This window comes from Brassica napus, chromosome C6, assembly GCF_020379485.1.
Source record: "Brassica napus cultivar Da-Ae chromosome C6, Da-Ae, whole genome shotgun sequence".
In the NCBI taxonomy this organism is placed as follows: Eukaryota; Viridiplantae; Streptophyta; class Magnoliopsida; order Brassicales; family Brassicaceae; genus Brassica; species Brassica napus.
The window spans coordinates 37,107,660-37,131,822 of NC_063449.1; the positions used below are offsets into that span (position 1 = coordinate 37,107,660).

Genomic DNA, 24,163 nt, shown 5'->3' on the forward strand with positions numbered 1-24,163 from the left:
ACAGTGGTTTCTTGGTGTTGGAAACTTGAATCCGGTTCTTCTTCTGGGAATCAACGGCCGAAAGAGGAGAGGAATCGGGCGAGAAAGGAACCGAAAGCTTTGAAACACCAAACCTCTCCCCCCCACTCATTTTTGGACACCTGTCCACAAGAGACGTCCCTTGCTTTCCTTGATTTAGAGTCGTATCTTCTTATTAATGTATTTTTTATTTTATATTTAATTTCAATTAAGCTAAGATACACCCTTAAAAACTGGGATAATGATGCTCTAAGAGGTATCTATGTCATGGTTCTATCTCATTGTATGCTGAAAATTAAATCAAAAAGAGTAAAAATAGATAGATATGGTTCTAAAAATGGAATTTTTGGAACCATATCTAAGTTGCAACGTGTCAATTTCTCATTTGTTAGTGTTTTTTTCTAAAAAAAAACCCACAAGGCCACAACGCTTCCTCATTCCAATCCTACGCTTCGTTTCAATTTGGAACCCTAATTGGTGAATTACCAAGGATGGAGTTTGATGGAGAAGACGGTAGAGGAAGGAGATGGATTGAACAGGAAGAAGGAAGATAGCGGTAACGAGAAGAGCGACGGTGGAGAACGGTGGAGGCAAGAGAAGGGATCGGGAGAACTCACGACTTCCACCGGCAAAACTATATGAGCTCCGGCTACTTTGATTCTTGCTCCGACGGCTCTTCCGGTCTCCAATTGGAGCTCCGACCGTGGAGATTAAAAACTTTCGTCCTTTGTTCCAGCCATCTGCGATCTGCTTGCATGTACAGAGAGGTATGTATTTCGATTGATATATGTTGTTTCTTGTTTAAACTTTCGCTTCCGTTTTTTTTTTGATTAAAAATGGTTTCTTGGGTTTTATTTTTGTATATTCTCATCTCCTGGAGACTTATTTATATGTTTCCTCGTACCTTTTAAAGATTGCTTTTTTTCTTTCAAAGGTCTATTTTAAGGATTTTTCTCAATTACTGTTCTGATGTTTGTGTGTCTGATTTATCTCACCAATATTTGCAGGTGAACTTTTCGTATCATGAAGCCAGAGAACAAAACCTAACTAACAAAGATGGTCTCGTCCTTTACTAATTTTGAAAGAGATCCCAAACAGGTAACTTCAGTTCTCTTTTGAAATTGGTTGTTAGATGTTAACTAGGGCAGCTTGTTCAGTCTACATCAAATTTACTTAAGTGATCAATGCTTGGTAGAGTCTAGTATCTTGGTAGTTACTCAAGTGATCAATGCTTGGTAGAGTCTAGTTACTTAATGTGATCAATGCTTGGTTGTTTTTAGATTAGGTAAGACTTTATTGCTAACACCACACACTTGAAACACTTAAACACACTCACACTTCTGATAAATGAAAGCAACACACTTACACTTTAAACACTTCAACACACTTAAACACAGCTCGTCCTTGTTCATCTCTTTGTTTCTCCATTGCTCTTTCATTTTCTATCTCTTTCTTTATCCTTTGCTGTGTCCTTTACCATTTTTTTTGTTTTTCTCCTTTTCTCATTTTTCTGAAAAACTACTTCACTCTTTCCTTCTCCTTTCTCCACCAGAAAGTAGGAATGGATTCTTCAAATCCATTTACTCAGTCTTCAGGTTTTCTGGATCTGTTAAGTAGCCAACAGTGTGATCCTGTCTCACAAAGCATAGCTCTTGGATCTTCAGAAGTTCCTCTTTTTAGTTCCCAGTGGACTAATGCTCCAACTCAAGCTGAAGAGACAACTGAAGACAGAAGAGGCAAAAGGAATTGGTCACAAAAGGAAGATGTGGTGCTCATAAGTGCTTGGCTTAACACAAGCAAAGATCCGGTCACAGGGAATGAGCAAAAGGCTGGCTCCTTTTGGAAAAGAGTTGGAGCTTACTTCAATGCAAGTCCTCATCTTGTTGGTATGCCAGATAGAGAGGTTGGTAACTGTAAGCAAAGGTGGTCCAATATCAGCGACCAAGTCTCCAAGTTTGTTGGCTCGTTACGTGCTGCAACAAGTCAGCAGTCAAGTGGGCAGAATGATAATGATGTAATGAAGCTTGCTAATGAAATCTATCACCATGATTATGGTGCCAAGTTCACACTTGAGCATTGTTGGAGAGAGCTCAAAAATGAACAGAAATGGCTGGCAACTTTTGGGACAGATAACAGCAAGTCAAAAAGAAGGAAGGGTGAAGCTGGTTCTCAAGCTTCTGTCTAGTCATCAAGCCATGGAAATCAAGAAGAGGCTCGTCCTGAAGGTGTTAAGAAGGCAAAGGCAAGGTTGAAGGCTCAAAGGAGTGCCCAAGAGATGGAAGCGACCAGCAGCAAGTCTGTGGAGAAGTTGCAAGAGATGTTTGAGATAAGGAACCAGGATCATGAATTGAAGAAGCAGGACTTTGAAATGAAGGAGAAGCTTAATAAGTAACATATGTTTAGTGAGATTGAATTGGCTTTGAAGAACAAACTAATAAGTGATATGTTGTCATAAGCATCTATGATGTCTATAGAGTCAGTCTGCTTCTGCTTCTGCTTATGTATTTGTTTATGGGGTCAGTTTGTTGTTGTTTATTGAATCAGTTTGCTTGTCTATGTTTTGATTATGTCTTATGTTTTAAAAGTCGGATGAATGATGTATTTTCACTATCTATGAACTTGTTTTAGTAATGGTTTAAAACTGAATCATGAGAAGCTTTGGTTTTGTCTACCATGTGTTTTTAATCTCTAACTAAAAATATTGGTTAATTAAGATGTCTAAATAATAATTAAAAGAAAACAGGAGGAGGGAAGAAGGTAACGAGTGGACGTAACTCTAGACGGAGGAGAGACGTGGAGTGTGTGTGAGCTTGACCATTAAGAGATGCTGAACAAGTATGGCAAGTGGATCAGCTTCCGAGGATCGACGCACAGCTTGCCCAGTCGCAGAGCGTGGTGGCAACTTAACTTCCAAGGATCGACGCACAGCTTCCGGTGATGATAAGGAGCTTGACCACTTCATGGTAACTTAACTTCTCCTTCCTTCTCACCATATTTTTATTTTATTTTCCATTATTTAATTTTGTCTTGTCTTTTAGTTTATAGTTTCACGGTTTATAGTTTATCATGGTTGGACAGATGATTTTATTTTGAGATATAGTTTGGTTGAACGATACATTGGTCGTAGTAATGAATATATTCATCTGACTTCTGGATATATTTATATAACATTTGTTACCTGCCTGAGTTCAATTTGTGGTACCAGAAGACCCCACCTCGGTTCTCAAAGCTTGGTGGCAGTCTTATTCAAAGTGGCCTTACCCTACTTTGATGTTTGACTATGTGTTGAAAACAGGGGATGATGAACAACTGATGGTGTATACTCAAGAAGAATCTAGTTAAGCTAATGGAGAGAGGATGTAATTGACATGGGAATTGTATTCATGTTACTTTAGCTTTGCATTCGGTTGTCTTTAGAATTGTAATTTTGTTTATGATTTCTCAATCTATGATAAATGTTTTTATGTCAAGTTAATTTAAATTTTATGTAATTCAATAATTATAAGTTTTTTTTAATTATAGAGTGTGATGCAAGTAATCTATTATTACTAGTTTTCAAATTTTTGAAACTTAGAACCTTTAATTGGTTCTATCATTGGAGGGGTTAAAACTAAACAAGTATCTAAAATTTTTAATTTGATTATTTTCAATTAAAAAATGATTTAGAACTCTAAGACCATATCTATTGTTGGAGATGGTCTAATGTGTTTGGTTTTCTAAAACAATATTAATGTGGGTCTCACAAGACCACCATTTAAGCTAAGCCACTGAAATTTAAGTTTTTTTCTTGATTTAAAGTTTTCAAATTAAAAACATAAACTATTACATGATATGATGATAAACCTTATAGTTGGATAATGTTTGCATGAACAGGTTTCATGCATATTTTGAATTCCAACGTATGAAACAACAAAGGAAAAGAATAGAATAAACAACAAACAATGAAAGACAATATAGCAAGTGATAAGAATGATGGCGCGACGACCACATTTTCTTCTCCATTAAAGTGTTTTAATATTCCATGTCTTGGTATTTGATAGGAGGCTTTGTCTTCCTCCTACTTTTTTTGTCAAGCTAAGCGAGGTAGATGACTCTGTCACAGTTTATCCATATCTTCTAACATAGGACTCTCAAATCCACAGGGGTTGGGTTTTGTGGTTTACGTTTTTGGTACTCCCAGAATGTGAGATTTCAAACTACAGCATCGTGAGTCATATGATTATGTACTCGTCTGTACTCGTCTTCAATAAAAAAAATATGAGATATATATATACGTTTAAGTAGCAGACTCTATGTTAGATTGTATAGCCTTTTTTATCCTCACAGAGGGGTGGGCGTTCGGGTACCAATTCGGATTCGGCTCGGGTATTTCGGATTTTCGGGTATTTCAATATAGAGGTGTAGAATCCGTTCGGATATTTCTATTATTCGGGTCGGATTCGGGTATTTTTAGTTTGGATTTGGTTATTTCGATTCGGGTTCGGATATTTAGATTTTGAAAGAAAAAAAATTAAAATTAAAATTAAAATTTCATTTTTCAAGTTTCTTGTATTTAAAAATATAAATTTCACTTAACTATTTTCTTTTCCTTTTTAATAGATTGAATGATTAATAGATTTGTACATAACATTTTAAAACTGAAAAGACACTAATTTAGTTATTGTTTTTATATTTGGGATGTAACTTTTGTTAATTCTTGAAACAAAAAACTTGACATGTATTTTAAGTGATTAACAAATCATTTTCTCCATAATTATATGTATATTATATGAATTTAAGTATGTGTAGTATCAATATAAATATTTTAAATAAAATGAGAGATATAAACTAGAAATATAAGGTTAGTAATACATATGTTCGGTTATCTTCGGATATCCATTCGGATTCGGATATTACCCGTTCGGGTTCGGATATCCAATCTCTCCTAATTCAATACCCGTTCGGATATCTTTTTACTTCGGTTTGGATTTTGGTTCGGCTTTTTCGAATCGGATTCGGGTTCGGGTATTGGGTAAAATGCACACGCCTACTCACAGTAACTTAAACCATAATTTCATTAGGAAAACAAGAAAATTCAGCCAATCGACGTCTAGGGGACCGTTCATACTGTTTATAAGCAATTCTAATTTCTAAAAAAAGTCTTATTTCATTTTTATAAATTTAAACTATGAAAGATTTAAAACATAAAATTTAAAACAAAAATTATTATAATTTATATATTTTATAAATATTTATATTCGTGCATGAAAACAGAAGAGTCACGTAATATTAATTAAAATTAAACTAAAAATAACTTTTTGCATTATGCATAATATTTTAATTATATTCTTATTGATCATTCTGATAAATAATGCAAAAAAAAATATATAAAGTAATTTTTCAAATAATATTATAAAAAATTTATATGTTTTTTATTTTTAGATATTGGCCAAGATATTTTGGATGGAGATGTTCTAATAGGGCTATGATGATCCCTAGTGTTTGGTGATTAATGTGTCTCTAGTTTATATATTACGAGAATATCTAATCGTCATTAGACTATGTACAATGGTCATTTAGATTCAACACCCTAATTTACACTTTTTCACAATCTACATCATCTTCTCTTTCTTTCACCTATTAATTCGATACATACACAAATTTTATCCCTACAATGGTTATATTTAATCAAATTCAACACCCTAATTTATATTTTTATTTCTATGCCAAATAGCAATATATTAATTTAAAAATTAATTGTAATTAAACTCAATAATTAATAATGACATATTTTTAATAATTAAAAATGACATATTTTTAATTGAGTTGATAAAATAATATTAACAAAAAACAAAAAAAAACTATAAAACATGTATTTTTTATTCTATATCCAAATGAAATGAAACTAGTCTCTATTTATAGATCATTATAAAAGATAAATTTTGGTATAATTTTTATTTTTTATAAAAGTATTTTACTATAAAATAATTAAGTTTAAATTATTGGATAAAAAAAATTAGATAACCAATAATAGTAAAACATGTGTCAGACTAGACCCCAATTTATTCACTTTCAACTAGTTGAAAATATTCAACCCTTGTGAATCTACGTGTGTGTTTTCTCAATTTAACACCCATCTTATATTGGTTCCAACGGTTGAATAAATGATTCAACATGCCCATCGTTGATGGTCTTAGTTAAAATGTTAATCTTTTCACCGTCAATTTAAATGCATTAAGTTATAAGTGAGATTCAACTGATCAACTCTAAGACGTCATCAAATCTCCTATCGTTTTACCAAAACCACCTAACACGAGTTTCTCCCGACTAAGACTAATGCATCCCTGCCATATACAACTTTGTTTTTAATAGTTTTCAAGAACTAATTAAAATAATAATAAGTTACAATTAAACAAATATAAATCTTTGGATTATATGGATAATTGGTTGGACTATAAAAAAAATTAGCTGTAAAATTTATATTGTAGATGAATTGGTTGTAGTCTTGTAGATATAAATTTGTAGATTCTTTTGCAGTAAATTTTGTTGTAAATATATTGGCTGTAGATAGAAATTTTGGGTAAAATTATTTTAAAATAAAACATATAAGATATATGATATATATATAGAATAAATTTTCTACTTTATATTAAATAAAAAATATGTTAGGAAATTTTACTAGCATTTAGTGTCATATGTATATAGTATTTATGTTATTGGAAAAACTTAATAGTTTATAAAAGTAGTCAAAAATAAATAAAAATAATACTTAAAATTTGAAAATATCATACTCTTAAAATTAATAAACTTTATCTAGGAGTTTTGAAATATATTTTATATTATGGATGAGTTTTTTTTACAGATCCTATTTTAAATAACAGAGAGGTAGGCCTTTTACCAAATATACATTAAACATTTTTTTATTTTGTATTTTTTAGAAACAACTACATCATGATTGGTATACATTTGTAGAATTTTCATGTATGTTTGAATTTTTAAAATAAAACTATATCATAATTGGTTAGCTTTGATAAGTTAAAAATAAATAAAATTAAATAATTGAAATAAAGCCAAATTAATCATTCACTACAATGTTGTTATTTAAAAGTTTTTGAGCTTAGTTAAAATTAATCAAGACAAAAAGACGCCAATTCTTAACATTCGTACCAAAATAAAAAGAGACATCACAATTGTCTATCAACAGCTGCATATCCTGTAAGAGTATGGAATGTTAATCATTTTTTTTTTATAACTGAGTGTTCTGGCTCCACCGAGGTGATCCAGACTAGAGATCTAAGCGAGCAAGGACCAGCAAGCTGATCACCATGTGGGTCACCATGAACGGTCTTCGGTCTCGGGCGCTGGGGTTCCGCATGTTAAATCTCTAGTGGCCGGGATTCGAATCCAAGTGGCGAAACTAACAGCCGTGAAGCCCTTTAAAGCTCCGGTTTGGAATGTTAATCATAGACAAAAAGACGCCAATTCTTAACATTCTTGCATTGAGACTTAAGAGAAACTCAAATATTGACGAAAAAGCAGTGTTTTGAAACCCGACCCGGATCCGCGGTTGAACCGGGAAACCCGGTGACCCAGAAAAAATTCGGTTTGGGTTTTGTGAAAAACCCAATATTTAGAAACCCGCAAAAACCCGTAAAACCCCAGTAAAACCCGGAACCCGATACCGGTTGAACCAATAAATAACTTTAACTTCTTTTTTTAGTTTTTAATTATGTTTTTAGATTATGTTTTATATTATAAATTATGTTTTATATTATAAATTTCCAATTAAGAAATTAGGTGATGATTAAAAAAAAGGTTAGGTTTTCCATTTTCAATTTTATATTTGTAATTTTTAGATTTTGATGAAGATTTCACTATGCCACCTGAAGAAAATGAAATAAACGATGGTAGAGAGAACCAAAATTAGTTGATGTGATTTGGTGTAAGTTTATTTTCGTCATTGACAATTTATTACAATGATCTTTTACTTTTGGTTTATTTTGTATTTGAAGTTTAATTTATTATTCACATTACACATTTAAATATTTATAAATTTTATGTCTTGATTTTTTTAGATCTCATACATCTTACCTTGTTAGAGAAAATTTTAAATAGTTTAAACTATTTTTATTATATAATAATATAAAAATAAAAATATAGAAACTAAAGTTAAGTATTTTCTAAATGTTTTTAAACATAAAAATATATACATATCCAAACTATTATTTTACTTTCTTAAAAAATATTTACAAAATATTAAACTTTAGTTTCTATATTTTTATTTACATAGCTGATATATTATTATATAATAAAATTAATTTATTTATTAACCTGGAGTTCACCCGCGGTCGACCCAGTGACCCAGCAACCCAGTAAGTCATCTGGTTCAGTGTCCGGGTCGGGTTTAAAAACATTGCAAAAAAGGATTCATCTGTAAGAGAATGGAAAGAACATAATCACAGTCGTCTATCAACAGCTACATATCCTGTAATTAGTTTTTTGTATCTCCTAGAATTTTGTCTTACCTTTCCTGTATATATCTCCGTACATATAAGAACAGAGCAACCCAATGCAATATACTCATTCGATTCCAATACTCTCTATCATGTAGCCTATTGGCGACCTACATATCTCACCAATTACTCATGACATTATTATGAAAATAAGGCGGTTATAGTTCCAAAGTCACCACAATTATTTGTTTTTCACAAAGTAAGATTTGATATTATATAGTGTCGCTGTCGTATCACAACCGGCGTTCAAATCATATCTCAAAATATGAAACTTCAAACAAAAAGGTCACTTAGTTTGTCACCAAATAAAATAAAATCAGATGAAAAAATTAAACACAAAACAATGAGACTTATAGATTAATTGTTTCAAGAATAAGTTTGAGTGAGCATGGTTGAACTTTTGGAAACATACAAAAAGATCTGCCTCTTCAGAAAAACCTAATACAGATGTGGAGATTGTAAATTAACTTCATGGTAATATAATATTTTGGTTTGGTAATCCTATGTACTACGTACTATTCAAATAAACTTCCATCTGGGTCATAGGAAAACCCAACAACTATCTCACAATATTAGTTGCAATCTCACTTCACCAATTCTCAAGACCCTTGTGACACAAGAAAACTAAAACCCTACTATACCCTCTTTTCTCAAACTTATATATCTGTTTGAAGTCCCATCATCTTTCTATATAACTCATCACCTCCGATAAACACTTTTACATGTCCCCAAAAATTTGAACCGAAAAGGGTTTCAAGATAAGAACTATGAAACTCCTTGTGATATTTATCGTTCATGCCATCTGTATCCCATGCTTTTCCTTTGACGTACCAGGAAAGGATCTTCCCTTAACCCTAGATTATTACAAGTCTACTTGCCCAACCGTATTTGACGTAGTCAAGAAAGAAATGGAATGCATGGTGAAGGAAGATCCAAGGAATGCAGCCATACTTATCCGTTTACACTTCCACGACTGCTTTGTCCAAGTAAGTACAAATTAAATAGTAAATACACACCTTTGCTTGAGGCACAAGGGATCTTTCCTACCTCTCTATCCTCATTCATTCAGCCTCATGACACTTCTTCTTCATGTAAAGGAAACTCATAAAGCATCTACTATTACCAACTATTTTTAGATTATTAATGAAACATATACAGAGTTTAGCTGAATTAAACTAAAAGGGTTTAAATTGTATTTCAGGGATGCGATGGATCGGTGTTACTAGATGAAACAGAGACATTTCAGGGAGAGAAGAAAGCCTCTCCCAACATAAACTCACTGAAAGGATACAAAATCGTAGACAGAATCAAGAACATAATTGAATCCGAATGTCCTGTAGTCGTTTCTTGCGCTGATCTTCTTACAATTTCTGCTAGAGATGCTACAATGCTGGTACATATTATTAGTCTCTCATGTGGGTTTATCACAAAAAAAAAATCATATTATGAATTATGAAACCTAAACGACATATTCATATTGGTTTTGGTTTAAGGTTGGTGGGCCTTACTGGGACGTTCCTGTGGGAAGAAAAGATTCAAAGACAGCAGGCTACGAGTTTGCCACATCGAACATTCCAACTCCCGAAGAGGGTCTGATCAGCATCATCTCTAAATTCCATAATCAGGGTCTCTCTGTTGAAGACATGGTCGCTCTTTCTGGTATAAATCAATCCTCTAAACCAAGCTAAACCGGGATTGATTATTGATATCGTTGTAGACCGGATTATTGTAACATAAGACCCGAACACTAAACCCTAACATTTGACCAAACCTATGTAGGAGCCCACACGATCGGGAAGGCACAGTGTCGGAACTTCCGATCCCGTATATATGGAGATTTTCATTTGACGTCAGCGCTAAATCCTGTGTCGGAGACGTACCTAGCGAGCCTCAGAGAGATATGTCCTGCGAGCAGCGGAGAAGGTGGCAGCAACGTGACGGCGATGGACAATGTGACGCCGGATCTCTTTGACAACTCGATCTACCACACGCTGATGAGAGGAGAAGGGTTGCTGAATTCTGACCAAGAGATGTACACGAGCATGTTCGGGATACAGACACGGCGGATAGTGAGCAAGTACGGAGGATCAGGTGGCTTTAATTTCTTTGAGCAATTCTCCAAGTCGATGGTGAAGATGGGGAACATTTTGAATTCTGAGAGTTTCGTTGATGGAGAAGTTCGAAGAAGTTGCAGATTCGTTAATACATGAAGATATTCATTAACAAAACTATTTTCCTATAATTTATTATTTTAAATTGAAAAATCGATTTCCTTTTTCTCCTTTTTTTTTAATAATTTTCTTGTGATTTGGAGCTTGAATATGACTTAATGGCGATAATGCCACAAAATGAACCCGGTGGCTTTTTGAGGCCTGAGCGATTCTCAAGCATCCTTGCTCATAATTTGATAACGGTTCTTTTATAAAAATTTTTTTTGTTAATGTATCATTGCCATATTCATTTTCTAAAAAAATAACATAATTTTTAGAAATGTGGCATGACATGATTTGTTACATCAAAAAATTATATAGCTTTATATTTTGGTAAATTATTTGAAATATATTAACAACTCATATATATCACTTAAAGCAAACTATATATTAGTATAAGTGTGTCTTAAGAAACACAAAATTGCCAATATTTGTCAAATTAAGATTTCATGGATAGTTGTCAAAAAAAAAAAAATTTCATGGATAGTTAAAATTTTGAAATTGTAACTAAAACTATTAATCCATGAAGCTTAAATAAATAGTATTCCCTCTGTTCTAATTTAAATGACGCTTTACAACTTTTCGCACATATTTAGGCAGTTAACCAAATACCTATTCTAGCCTTTTTATATATGAACTAAATCGAAATCATTATTACGATAACTCACAAGTATAAGGATAAAACAAGTCACTTTATGTTATATTTTGCTTTGGTTTTTGGAAACCACAAGTAAATGGAGACAAAACAAAAATTGTAAAACGTCAGTTAAAAAAAAACGGATGGAGTATTTTTTTTATTAGTATCTTCCCCAACCGAAAAAGTTAAAATATTAAAAATAATATTATCAATTTTTACTTTGAAGCAGAAAAATATTATTTAAAAAATCTATTATTTTGCACATGGAGTTACATGATCGCAAAGGCTGTTCTTGTTCACCCGTATCTCGATAGACAAGAGGGACTGCATGCTTGCGTTACTTATCCTTCATGCAAAACTTGAGGATGCAGTACTTCAGAGCTACACAGCAAGACTACAGCGAAGCTGCAAATTGGGTCATTCAGTTAACGGCAAAATCTAGGATAGAAGAAGATGGCGGATTCACATAACGCAGCTTCAAGAGCTCAGAGTTTGTTGCGTTGAATACCTCAAGTCAAGTGAACCATCCCTTCTCTTCTATCAACTATCAACTTTCATTCAGTGTTTCTCATCGATTCCTATCTGAAATCGCCTTCCATTGTTTTTTTGATGTGAGCTCTTGCATGTGCATTCTTGAGTAGAGAAAAGGGATGAAGACGTTATGTTCTTCAATGGAGAGAGAAAGATATATGCAAAAAGTGGCCAGTGGAGAATTCTGATGGGGTTCTGTTAATTGTCGCGTCATCAACGCTTGCGTATTTTTAAGAGATTCAAAGAAAAATATTTGGAGTTTAAGAATCTCTACAAGGGGTGGAATGAAAGAACAGGTGAAAGAAAGTCTTTGTGTATTTTTGGAGAAAACTCTCATTACGTGTGTTTGATTTTGTGATCTGTCTAGTGCTAATACTCGTTTTTGATAACTGTTGTTGAAATTGATACTTTGTCTCTAAATCTCTTACAAAATTTGTGTCTGTTTCTGTATGCTTGCTTCATAAACTTAATACATTCTCGCCAGAACCGTCGAAAGGTAACTATCACTCGGTTTCAGTTCTGTTTTTGCTTTTTTCTTAACATAAGCCACAAGGAGAATAAACACTTGCGCTTTTTTCTTATGAGTTGAATAAACATGTGCGCTTCTTACCGATTGACAAAACATATACTTTGTTGCTTGTGTTTAATGTGTGTTTCAGACATTATTATTAGTAAACGTTTTGTTGGTAGTAGTGATACATGATGGTCCAAGAATGTGTTGCTTGTAAACATTAAAGATTGTATTTTGAGACATCATTAGTAGACGTCTTGTTGCCTGTAAACGAGTCTTGAGAGTTGAGACATTATCACAATTTTAAACGAGTCTTTAGCAGTTGAGCTCGTGTCTCTCTCCTCTTTGCAGGTAACCCGCGGGTCAACCCGCAAACAAAATAAACTAGGCGGGACGGGCTTGGACAAGACTTCTCTGGCCGCAACCCGCCGCGGGCCAACCCGCACGGTCTGATGCGCTGACGGAACCACCACGGGTTTGTCCAGGTGGACGCGGGTCAACCCGTCTGACAACTTAGTCAAGTGTTATTATGTGTAGAAATTGCCTAACTTTGATATCTGTTTGTTTCTCTTCTGTATTACACTAGGTGTTTTCATGCACCATGTGCGGTGCTAAAAAAAATTAAGATTATATGAAAAAATTAAAATTTTATTATTTTTATATTTTATTATTATTATTCAATATTTTAATATAAATTTTGATTTAATTGAACATAAAATTGAGATAAAATAAAAAAAAAAATTATTTTAAATTATATTTAAAAATAGATATGTATATATTTAAAATTATAATCCGAGATAGATTTTTATCTATTTCTTTTGGATAAAATATATTAAATCAATTAGCATAAATTAATAAAAATATTTCATATAAAAGCTGTATAATTATCAAAAATAACATTTAAACAGTATTTCTAAAATTTGTAGATATATAAAGAAGCTAATAATATGATTTAAAATTTACTTTAAGAAAATTAGTAATAAAATTGTATAATTATAAAAAATAGAAATAAATATTATTTCAAAATTTGTAAAATTTTATTATATTTTTTATTATCATGTTATTTAATGTCATATTTGAATAGATCTACTTTATTGATGAAATATAATTTATTATCATATTCTAAAATGTTTATCAAAAATATAAATAAGCATTAAATGTAATTTTTCATATCACATTTAGACGTAAATCATGTCAATCAATTCTAATATGATATGTCTTATTTATTTAGTGAAATTTATTATAAAGAGAATATGTATCAAATCAATTTGTAAATAATGTTTAGGAGATAGGAGATAGAAGGCGAATGCGCTAAGAAACACTTTTGCATCAGCACTTAATTAGGCTTCCAGTGAAATTGAAAACAGCTAGTCCTTATCAGGTGCTGGAGAGAGTTTCATGATGAACTCTGTGCCCCAAGGAGTGTTTTGATGCCAAAATAATGAAGATGAGTCGTTGAAGGCTCCTAGCGGCCAGGCGTAGCGGCAAAAGCTGGTCGCTACAGAAGATAGAGCTGAGGCGCCTAAGTATCGTAGCGGGAGTGTGTAGCGGGTTAGAGAGACCGCTAGAATTGAAGCGCCTTCAGTAGCGGCCAGCCATAGCGACTTCGTGAGGTCGCTATGCGTTCAGGACTTCAAGCGCCTTCTACAGCGGTCGGCCATAACGACTTCACGAGGTCGCTATGCGTTCAAGACTTCGTAAAATTTCCCAAGTATCCTAGCGGCCACACGTAGCGGGCACGACAAGTCGCTATAGGCGTAGTGACCTCTGGTAGCGACCTTTTCTGGTCACTACGGAGAAAAACATTTGTTTTTCGGGTCAAACCCAGGCTTGTCGGGTTGACCCGGTTCGAGTTTTAGACATCTATAAACACCTTTAAGACCTAATCTGAGGGGAGAATCTCATTTTTCTCTCAAGAACATTGCCTCATTTGTAAAAAAGCTTGAATCTTTATATCATATTCTAAGGAAGTTCTTAATTTTATATCTTGTTTCTCCTTCTCATAAACATGATGAGCCTTGAATCCATCATGGGTTTGAGGTTTCTCATGGAGATTAGAGAGTAAACACTCCTTGGATTCATGGGTTAAGGTAGATTAGGGTGATTAAGTGTAGATTTAGGGTGTTTTATTGTAGATCCTTCTTATTTCTTGCTTGTTCAGTGATCTTAATGTTATTTTAGAGTTGGCCTCTCTAAAATTGAGTTCTAGACATTTCATACCCGAAAGGTGTTTGATGAAATGTCTGAACCAACTCTCCTAAGCTTTTAACACTCTTTACCAAAGAGATTTGTTGTTAAAGGTGTTAAGATGGCTAATAGGCTTGATTTTAATGATTGTTTTGATAATATTCAACCAAAGAGATTTGATGTTTGAGTTATCTTAGTGAATGAACATCCATCTAGAGATAGAGTTTGTTAAGGATTGTGTCTAAGCCTAAGGTTGATAGATTGATTGAAAGGTACCACCTTTAGATTGAAACTTGATCACTTTATATCAATTATCCTGACCATGGATCCATCCTTAGTATTTGATTGAATTCTTGCACTTATTTCTTGATTGGATCTGAGATCACCTTGTTTATATTTCTAGGATATTAGTTTGTTACAAATCATCTATCTTCTTGTTTGCTTAGATTAGGAAGGTTTGTGTATTCTGGGTGTTATAAGTCTTTAGTTCTCTGTGGATTCGATCCTAAAATGCTACAATGACATACCATTCGATTGTGGTATTGTTGGCACATTAGGTTAATTGGTGTGTGCTTAAACGCGTAATCAATTTGGCGCCGTTGCCGGGGAACTAGTAGATTTATCATTAGGATTTCAATCTTTCTTGAGACTAAGCTTTATTTTCTTGCTTTGTTTTGCTTTTGTAAAGTTACTAACCTTTTATTCTAGATTTTCTCTTTTGTAGCGATGGCTTCAAGCTACTTTGAGAAGCCACAAGAAGAGGAATACACATTTGAAGATCACATTGAAGATGAGCCCTATGTGTTTGTGGAGCCACCACCCTTTGATATACGCATACTCACACCAGACCAAAGGGATGAGTTGCATCGGCTTCAGAGAATGAAAGAGAATCGGGACAAGACAAAGAGAAACCTAGCACAACTTATCCGGATACACCTCATTAGGGATCGAACAGAGTTTGAAGAAAGGGAGGTTACCCAGTATGAGTTAGATGCTGCTTGTGTCCTTAATGAGGTAATGTATTGGGCTCCACCACTCCAGCTGGAAGGTATAGAAATTTCCACTTTAAAACTTCAACTTGAGGAAATATGCTTGCCTTGTGGTAAGAATAATGTCTCTGATCTTAATTATTTTGTGCTCATCAATCAATGTCTTGATCTGATATGTGAAACTAAGAAACTAGATGAGTTGAGAATAGAAAAGTTTGTTAGAGATCATATTGAAGTTTGTTTTAACAAGAGCTATCTATGTGCTTCATTTGATCTTGAATCTGAGTTTTTCATTCTTAATGAACCTATACCTCTTCTTGAACTTGTTGATTTAGGGGATGAACATGATGTGGATAAGCTCTTGCTTGAGATAGAAAACCCCCATGCTGAAAACTATCATGAGAATGTGAACATTGTGTATTATTTGATTGATGGAGATAGAGTTGACTACTTTGTTAAAACCTCGTTTGAACCTGTTGTTGATTTTTTGTTTCCACCTAATGCTTTTCATTCTCATGATCATCTGAACCTCAAGGAGCATTTCATAACTCATGTCATATCTTTAGTGAAGCTCTTTGAGGAAAAATCTGTCTATTTTCTATGGACAGTAGTGTGCTGATATCTTGTGAATTTACATGTTTTTAACTTCTTATTCTTGCATGGTTTGGTCATCTAGAGTATCATTTAGGCACATTTAGGTTGCATATCATTGCATTTGTACATATCAGGTGTTGGAGAGCACCATGGATGAGTTAGAAGACCATTGGAGGGATTTTGAGTCCAAAGAGTGAAAGATGAACACGGATGAAGGCCTTAAAGATCTCTTCTGAAGCTAAAAATTTGTGGAGACACTGGAAATTGAGTTAGCTTTACAATGGAGGTGGTTTCAAGTCGTTTGGAGCTGTATTGAGGGATTTATGATCAAAATACTACACACATATCAATATGACATTCCTAGCGGCCAGGCGTAGCGGCAAAAGATGGTCGCTACAGAAGATAGAGCTGAGGCGCCTAAGTACCGTAGCGGGAGTGTGTAGCGGGTTAGAGAGACCGCTATAGTTGAAGCGCTTTCTGTAGCGGTCTTCCGTAGCGGCATAATGAGGTCGCTATGAGTTCAAGAATGCGAAAAAATCGTCTAAGTGTCCTAGCGGCCACCCGTAGCGGGCATTTCAGGTCGCTACAGGCGTAGTGACCTCTTGTAGCGACCTTTTATGGTCACTACGGAGAAAAATATCTGTTTTTATGGGTCAACCCCAGCTCGAGTTTTAGAGATATATAACTACTTTTCAGACAATAATTGGGGATCTATCTACTTTTTTATGAAGAACACAAGAACTCTTGAGAGAGAAAGCTTGAATCTTTAGTTTCTTTTCTTCTTATTCTCTTGAATTTGCTTGTTTAATCCTTGTTTATCTTTATTCTCTGTTGTATCTACTTGAATATGCTTCAATCTATTATGAGATTAAGTGTTTTCATGGAGATTAGTGAGTAGTTTCCTTAAGAATTCATGGGTTAGGGAGATTAGAGTAACTTAGTGAAGATCTATGGTGTTATTGTATTAGATCCTTGTATGAACTTGCTTGTTGAGTATTTTTAATGCTTGTTTAGTCTTGATCACTCTAAACCTGATTTCTAAACACTTCTCATCAGACATGATTAGATGAAGTGTTTGAATCAACTCAACTAAGCTCTAGTGAGATTAGCCAAGGACACTTGATGTTAAAATTGCTAGATAGTTATTAAACTTGAACTTAAAGATTGCTTGATTGAATTAAGCCAAAGACATTTGATGTTTAATGATTTCTAAGCAAATGGACATTTACCTAGACATAGGACTTGTCTAAAATTGTGTTTAGACTTAAGAGATTACTTTGATTGAAAGCTTGTCACCTAGATTGGATCTTAGTTACTTGAAGTCAATTCCCAATACCCATGGATTCACTTGTTTAAATTGATTAAAACCTTGTTGTATTGCTCTGTTTGCTATTGTTAGTTGTCACACACTCACCACTATTGAATCTACTTAGCTTAAGAAATGACTTGTATTCTCACTGATTCACATCACTAGGACTGGTTCGACATTCACCCCACTATACTACAACATTTGCAATAGGCAGAAAAACCTATTATCAAATTGGCGCCGTTGCCGATCCTAGTCTGATTGTGACATTGCGTTTGAGTCTTTGCTTGAGACTGAGTTTTACTTTGTTTTTAAGTTACTAATTATCTATCTTCATATATATTTGGATGACAGGTGCATGAACTTGAGAAGCAAAGGATCAACAAATCTTGCACCAAGAGTGGACAACATCAAAGCCTTAGAAAGAGAGTTGGGAAGACAGAGAAGAGAAAGAGAAAAGCAAGCCCACTTACATAGATTGGGGCTTGAGATGGAGAGAAACCCGAATCAACCGGAAGGTGTCTATGAAGTTGATGATCATAGACAAAATGTCCAAGAAGTTCCTCCTGGAGCTGCTCAAGAGGGCAATGGTCAAGGAGCTGCCAACCTTCGACCTAGACAACCACAACGCCAAGCTAGGGCCATCGGTACATATGATCAACCTAACATAAATGGGAATAGGTTGGGCATTAGGGGACCGCCAGTTGCCAACAACAATTTCGAGATCAAGTCCAGCCTCATCAACATGATTGAAAACAACAAGTACCATGGACTTGCCTTGGAAGACCCACTAGATCACCTTGACAGATTTGATAAATACTGTGGCTTGTCAAAAACAAATGGAGTTTCAGAGGATGCTTTCAAGCTCAGATTGTTTCCCTTCTCTTTGGGAGACAAGGCTCACACTTGGGAGAAAAACATCTCAAGTGATACTATCACAACTTGGGATGAATGCAAGAAGGCCTTCCTCAACAAGTTCTTCTCTGCTACAAGGACTGCAAACCTTCGAAATCAGATCTCTGGTTTTCAACAAAAAGGACTTGAAGGATTTTCAGAGGCATGGGAGAGATTCAGAACCTACTTATCTCAATGCCCCCACCATGGCTTCAACAATGAGAGCTTGCTAAGCACATTCTACAGAGGAGTCTTGCCTAAATTCAAAAGCCAGCTTGACACTGCAAGCAATGGAAACTACTTGGGGAGGACTGTCGAAGATGCTTTAGAACTCTTGGAGAACATGGCACAGAGTGACTCTGTATACAATGATGAATATGATAGAAGAGACAGAGGTGGTGGAGGAGAAGATATGACCACAAAGAGAGAGCTAAAAGCACTTCAAGACAAGATTGACATGCTACTATCAGAAAAGACCAAGAAAGAGGAGTTACATATGGTTGCTGAAGTTGATGGAGTAGAATGCCAAGAAGATATGTACTATGTCAATGCTCAGGGTACATGGTACAAGAAGGAGCCTGACTATCAATACCAGAATAACTACCAACAGAAACCCTTCTACAACAACCAACAGAAGCCATTCAACAACTACCAGCCAAGACCATTCTACAACAATCAACCTAAGCCATTGTACAACAACAACCAAGGTGGTTACCAACCCAAACAGAACTTCCCTCCTGGATTCTCACCAAAACCGAGTCAACCTGCACAAGACCAAACTGGATCATCAACACAACCTCCACAAGAGAGTAGTACTGAAGCTATGCTGAAACAATTATTGGAGGGACAAACAAGAAGTGAGAAACAATTAGGGTATGAGCTGAAAAATCTACACAACAAGATTGATGGGAATTACCATGATCTAAACAACAAGTTCAAAAACTTGGAGAACCAGTTTGTCTCTATGACAGCCAGCTCAAGTCGCCAACAAGGTACACTACCTGGAAAGCCTGAACAAAACCCAAAGGAGACAATGAAGGCAATAACCCTAAGGAGTGGAAGAGAGTTGCCTCCTAAAGTTCTCATTAAGGATAATGAGAAACAAGGTGGGGAGGTGGTCATCAATGTAGATGATGATGTGGTGATTGTGGATGAGAAGACTAATGAGGAAATCTTGGAGAAGATAGTTGAAGCTAAGGGCAAGAGAAAGATTGGAGAGGAGAAAGTTGAGAACAAAAATGAGGCTGCTACATCAACAAAGGAGAAATTGTTCACTCCTCCTCCCTATGAACCAAAGCTTCCCTTTCCTGGAAGATTCAAGAAGCAACTCCTAGAGAAGTACAAAACCTTGTTTGACAAGCAAATGAGTGAAGTTCAGCTCACCATGCCCATAATTGATGCATTTATGCTGGTTCCACAATACAGCAAGTTCTTGAAAGATGCTGTAGAACAAAAGAAGAAAGAGATGGAAGGGATGGTGATTCTTACTCATGAGTGCAGTGCCATTATTCAGAGACTGACTGTCCCAAGGAAGCTAGAAGACCCTGGTAGTTTCACCCTGCCATGCGCCATTGGACCTTTGACATTTGAGAAATGTCTATGTGATTTGGGAGCAAGTGTCAGCCTCATGCCACTATCCATTGCCAAGAAGCTTGGGTTTACACAATATAAAAAGTGCAAGATCTCTTTGGTGCTAGCTGATCGATCTGTCAAGCTCCCCATTGGCATCCTAGAAGATCTTCCTGTAAAGATAGGAAATTGTGAAGTGCCTACTGACTTTGTAGTGCTTGAGATGGATGAAGAGCCTAGAGATCCTTTGATCTTTGGGAGACCTTTCTTGGCGACTGCTGGAGCAATGGTGAATGTGAGAGATGGCACAATTGATCTCAACCTTGGAAAAGATCACATTCTCCATTTTGATATCAAGGAGATGATGAAGAAGCCCACAACTCAAGGAGAAATATTCTACATTGATGAGATGGATGCCTTGGCTGATGATTTCCTTGAAGAGTTAGCGATTGAGGACTCTCTTCAACAGGCCCTGACCATTGAAAGAGAGACCCAAATGATTGAAAACAAAGAGAGTGATGAGCTAGTAAGAAGGCTAGATGTTCACCTTGAGGAGGATGGAGAAGATGAGTTCATGGAGTTGCCACAAATGACTCAACATGCTGCCTCAGCAGACATTCAAGAGAACCTCCATCAAGCTGATTGGAGTGAGCTCAAGGCACCAAAAGTGGAGCTTAAACCTCTTCCCCATGGTGTAAGGGTATTACAGAGATGTGAGGACACTAACCTGGTGCTCAATTGGGAGAAGTGTCACTTCATGGTCAAGGAAGGGATTGTTCTTGGACACAAAGTTTCTGAGAAAGGAATTGAAGTGGACAAAGCCAAGATAGATGTCATGGTTGGTCTAGCTCCACCAAGAACAGTGAAGGATATAAGAAGCTTTCTGGGTCATGCCGGTTTCTATAGAAGATTCATCATGGATTTCTCTAAGATAGCTAGACCATTGACCAGGCTGTTATGCAAAGAAGCTTCATTTCACTTCGATGGGGAATGTATGGAAGCTTTCAAAAACCTGAAGAATGCACTCATCAGTGCACCCATAGTTCAACCGCCAGATTGGGATCTCCCCTTTGAGATCATGTGTGATGCAAGTGACTTTGCTGTAGGAGCAGTCCTAGGCCAGAAGAGAGACAAGAAGTCACATGTGATCTACTATGCAAGTAGAACCCTTGATGAAGCTCAAGCTAAATACTCTACAACTGAGAAGGAGCTATTGGCCATTGTCTTTGCATTTGAGAAGTTCAGAAGCTACTTGGTTGGGTCAAAGGTGACTGTCTACACTGATCATGCTGCATTGAGACACCTCTTAGCCAAGAAAGATGCAAAACCAAGACTATTGAGGTGGATTCTGCTGCTACAAGAGTTTGATCTTGAGATCAAGGACAGGCCTGGAGTTGAGAATGGAGTAGCTGATCACCTGTCCAGGTTGAAGGTGGAGTGTGGAATCCCTATTGATGACAGACTTCCAGAAGAGCAAATGATGGCTATTCATGCAGTGGTAGCTGTTTGTGAGACAGGAAAAAAACTTGAAGAGGTGAAGGCGGCTGATGAGAAGGGTCCTTGGTATGCTGATATAGTCAACTACTTAGCTAGTGGAAAAGAGCCATTGAACCTTGAAGGTTATGCCAAGAAGAAATTCTATAAGGATGTGAAGAGATATTATTGGGATGAGCCTTACCTCTACATACTTTGTAGAGATCAACTCTATAGAAGGGCAGTGGCTGAAGAAGAAATTGATGGGATCCTTACACATTGTCATGGATCATCCTATGGAGGCCACTTTGCTACATTTAAGACAGTTGCAAAGGTGCTACAAGCTGGATTTTGGTGGCCTCACATGTTTAAAGACACCCAAGACTTTGTCTCAAGGTGTGACTCTTGTCAAAGAAGAGGAAACATCACCAAGAGGAATGAAATGCCTCAAAACCCCATCCTAGAAGTTGAAGTGTTTGATGTCTGGGGTATTGACTTCATGGGGCCTTTTCCTTCATCTTATAGCAACAAGTACATATTGGTGGCTGTAGATTATGTCTCTAAGTGGGTTGAAGCAATTGCAAGTCCAACCAATGAAGCAAAGGTGGTTCTAAAAATGTTCAAGAGCATAATCTTTCCAAGGTTTGGGATTCCAAGAGTTGTGATCAGTGATGGAGGGTCTCACTTCATCAACAAACTGTTTGCAAACCTCCTTAAAAAGAATGGTGTGAAGCACAAGGTTGCAACTCCTTACCACCCCCAAACAAGTGGTCAAGTTGAGATTTCCAATAGGGAGATCAAGTCCATTCTGGAGAAGATTGTGGGGGTTACAAGGAAAGATTGGTCCATCAAGCTTGATGATGCATTGTGGGCTTATAGGACAGCTTACAAGACACCTTTGGGAACTACACCTTTCAACCTTCTCTATGGAAAGTCTTGCCATCTACCAGTTGAGCTTGAGTACAAGGCACTATGGGCAGTCAAGTTGCTGAACTTTGACATCAAGAGTGCCAAGGAGAAGAGATTGATCCAGCTGAACGAACTTGATGAGATAAGACTTGAAGCTTTTGAAAGTTCAAAGATCTACAAAGAGAAAACAAAGGCTCTCCATGACAAACATATCCTGAAAAGAGACTTTAAAGAAGGAGATCAAGTTCTTCTCTACAACTCCAGACTGAAGTTGTTTCCAGGCAAGCTCAAGTCAAGGTGGTCTGGTCCTTTCAAAGTTAAAGAGGTTAAACCTTATGGAGCAATAGTTTTGTGGAGTTCTGATGGAAGAGAGTTCACCATCAATGGACAAAGGGCTAAGCTTTACTTGGGAACCAAATCGGAAGACCTGGGAACTTCAGTTCCACTTTCCGATCCAACCACAGTCTAACCTAAAGGAGGCAAAGTCAAGCTAGAGACTTAAAACAAGCTCACTTGGGAGGAAATCCCAAGAGTATCCTTTGTATATATGTGTGAATGTTTTTAATAAATTGTGTGAACTATCCTTGTTTGTGTGTTTGTTTGTGTGAATTGTGTGTGATTTCAGTTTGGAATGTGCTCAGGAAAAGGAAAGGTTTCAAAAGAGGCTAGGAAAGAAACACAACTGCTGTGGAGACATGCTCATAGCGACATATCCATAGTAACATGCTCAAGTCGCTACAGTCACAACGTAAGTACTCTAATCCGGTTTAAAATCTCTCCACATCTCTAGTAATTTTTATTTTACTTACCATGTAAACCACTCCAAATTCAAAGTCACACAAGAGACTGTGTGATTCGAGTGTGGTGGGGGTACTATAAAAACTGATCATTTTGCTTGTTTTTATTTGGATGATTTGCATTTGACATATCTAGCACTTTGCATTTGTGTGGATTTTAATGATTTGCATTTTGGATTTTCTTGTGATTTCTAAAAAAAAAAAAAAAAAAAAAAAAAAAAAAAAAAAAAATTTAAAAAGAGTTGTGAGTTTTGAATTATTGCATAGGGAGCCATGATTGAAATTGCCATGAAAAGAACATATCTACAAGCATCTCTTGAGCCTTGAAAACTCTTTTTGAAACATGTTGCTCATATGATATTGACATTGTTCTTGAAACCAATTACAAACTGAACTTGGGCATAATGAATTTAATCTCTCTTGCATATGGGCACTTGCATACTTGATCATGGATTTCATACACATTTGGGTTATCTTATTCCATGTATTATCCTTTGATTAACCCAAATGGCACTCCCCTACCCTTGAACCCTTGCCATTCTTTGAAACCAATATTGATTTGTTGAGTGAGGTCTCTTATTGATAGCTTGTCATGTGCAAAATCTTGAGAGTATTGGGAGCGACATATGTTTGTTCTCATCTATTGCTAGCATAAGATCCTCATTTGAACTAGCATCTAGGATGGTGAGTGAGTTTGTGTGTTTTTAAGTTGTTATATCTTGGGTTTGAGAGAAGAGAAAAAGATCAAAGAGTGTCAATAAGAAAAGAAAACCAATAGGAACCAAGAAAATAAAAGAAGAAAAACTCTTAAGTGTGTCAATTAGAATTCCCCAAAGTAAAAAAAAAAAAAAAAAAAAATGAATGAAAGATCATAATGGGGAAAGAAAAAGAGTGTCAAGTTCTTAGTTGGTTGATCATGTAAAAAAAAAAAAAAAAAAAAGAGAGTTCACTTGGTGAGAAATGTGAGTGAAGTGTATATACTTGGGTTTTGAAATATAAAAGATGGGTAGAATTTGTAATCACTTAGGAAGAAGAGTAGAATGATG

The 24,163-nt window shown here is 35.6% G+C and overlaps 2 protein-coding genes and 1 non-coding gene across 3 annotated transcripts; 2 read left to right on the forward strand and 1 right to left on the reverse strand.

Moving 5' to 3' along the window:
• Window positions 1-301: 301 nt before the first annotated feature.
• On the forward strand, window positions 302-3,846 carry LOC125588615 (glutathione S-transferase T3-like). Its single transcript, XM_048760134.1, has 2 exons — window positions 302-785; window positions 1,026-3,846. Exon 2 carries the CDS (start codon window positions 1,580-1,582, stop codon window positions 2,201-2,203), a length of 624 nt encoding a protein of 207 aa, XP_048616091.1. The 5' UTR covers window positions 302-785; window positions 1,026-1,579; the 3' UTR covers window positions 2,204-3,846.
• Window positions 3,847-9,277: 5,431 nt separating this feature from the next.
• LOC106357093 (peroxidase 11-like) lies at window positions 9,278-10,771 on the forward strand. Its single transcript, XM_013796779.3, has 4 exons — window positions 9,278-9,496; window positions 9,712-9,903; window positions 10,004-10,169; window positions 10,290-10,771. Exons 1-4 carry the CDS (start codon window positions 9,278-9,280, stop codon window positions 10,718-10,720), a joined length of 1,008 nt encoding a protein of 335 aa, XP_013652233.2. The 3' UTR covers window positions 10,721-10,771.
• A 7,704-nt stretch (window positions 10,772-18,475) lies between these two features.
• Window positions 18,476-18,582, reverse strand: LOC125589386. The gene has a single exon (XR_007325579.1). It is a non-coding gene; the product is annotated as a small nucleolar RNA R71 (small nucleolar RNA).
• Window positions 18,583-24,163: the final 5,581 nt, after the last annotated feature.

What these genes read in the sequence shown, in the direction of transcription:
- LOC125588615 (XM_048760134.1), top strand. Translation starts at nt 1,580, where the DNA reads ATGGATTCTTCAAATCCATTTACTCAGTCTTCAGGTTTTCTGGATCTG.
- LOC106357093 (XM_013796779.3), top strand. Translation starts at nt 9,278, where the DNA reads ATGAAACTCCTTGTGATATTTATCGTTCATGCCATCTGTATCCCATGC. An exon ending in TCCACGACTGCTTTGTCCAA is followed by an intron (nt 9,497 to 9,711) that starts GTAAGTACAAAT and finishes ATTGTATTTCAG; the next exon opens with GGATGCGATGGATCGGTGTT. An exon ending in CTAGAGATGCTACAATGCTG is followed by an intron (nt 9,904 to 10,003) that starts GTACATATTATT and finishes TTTTGGTTTAAG; the next exon opens with GTTGGTGGGCCTTACTGGGA.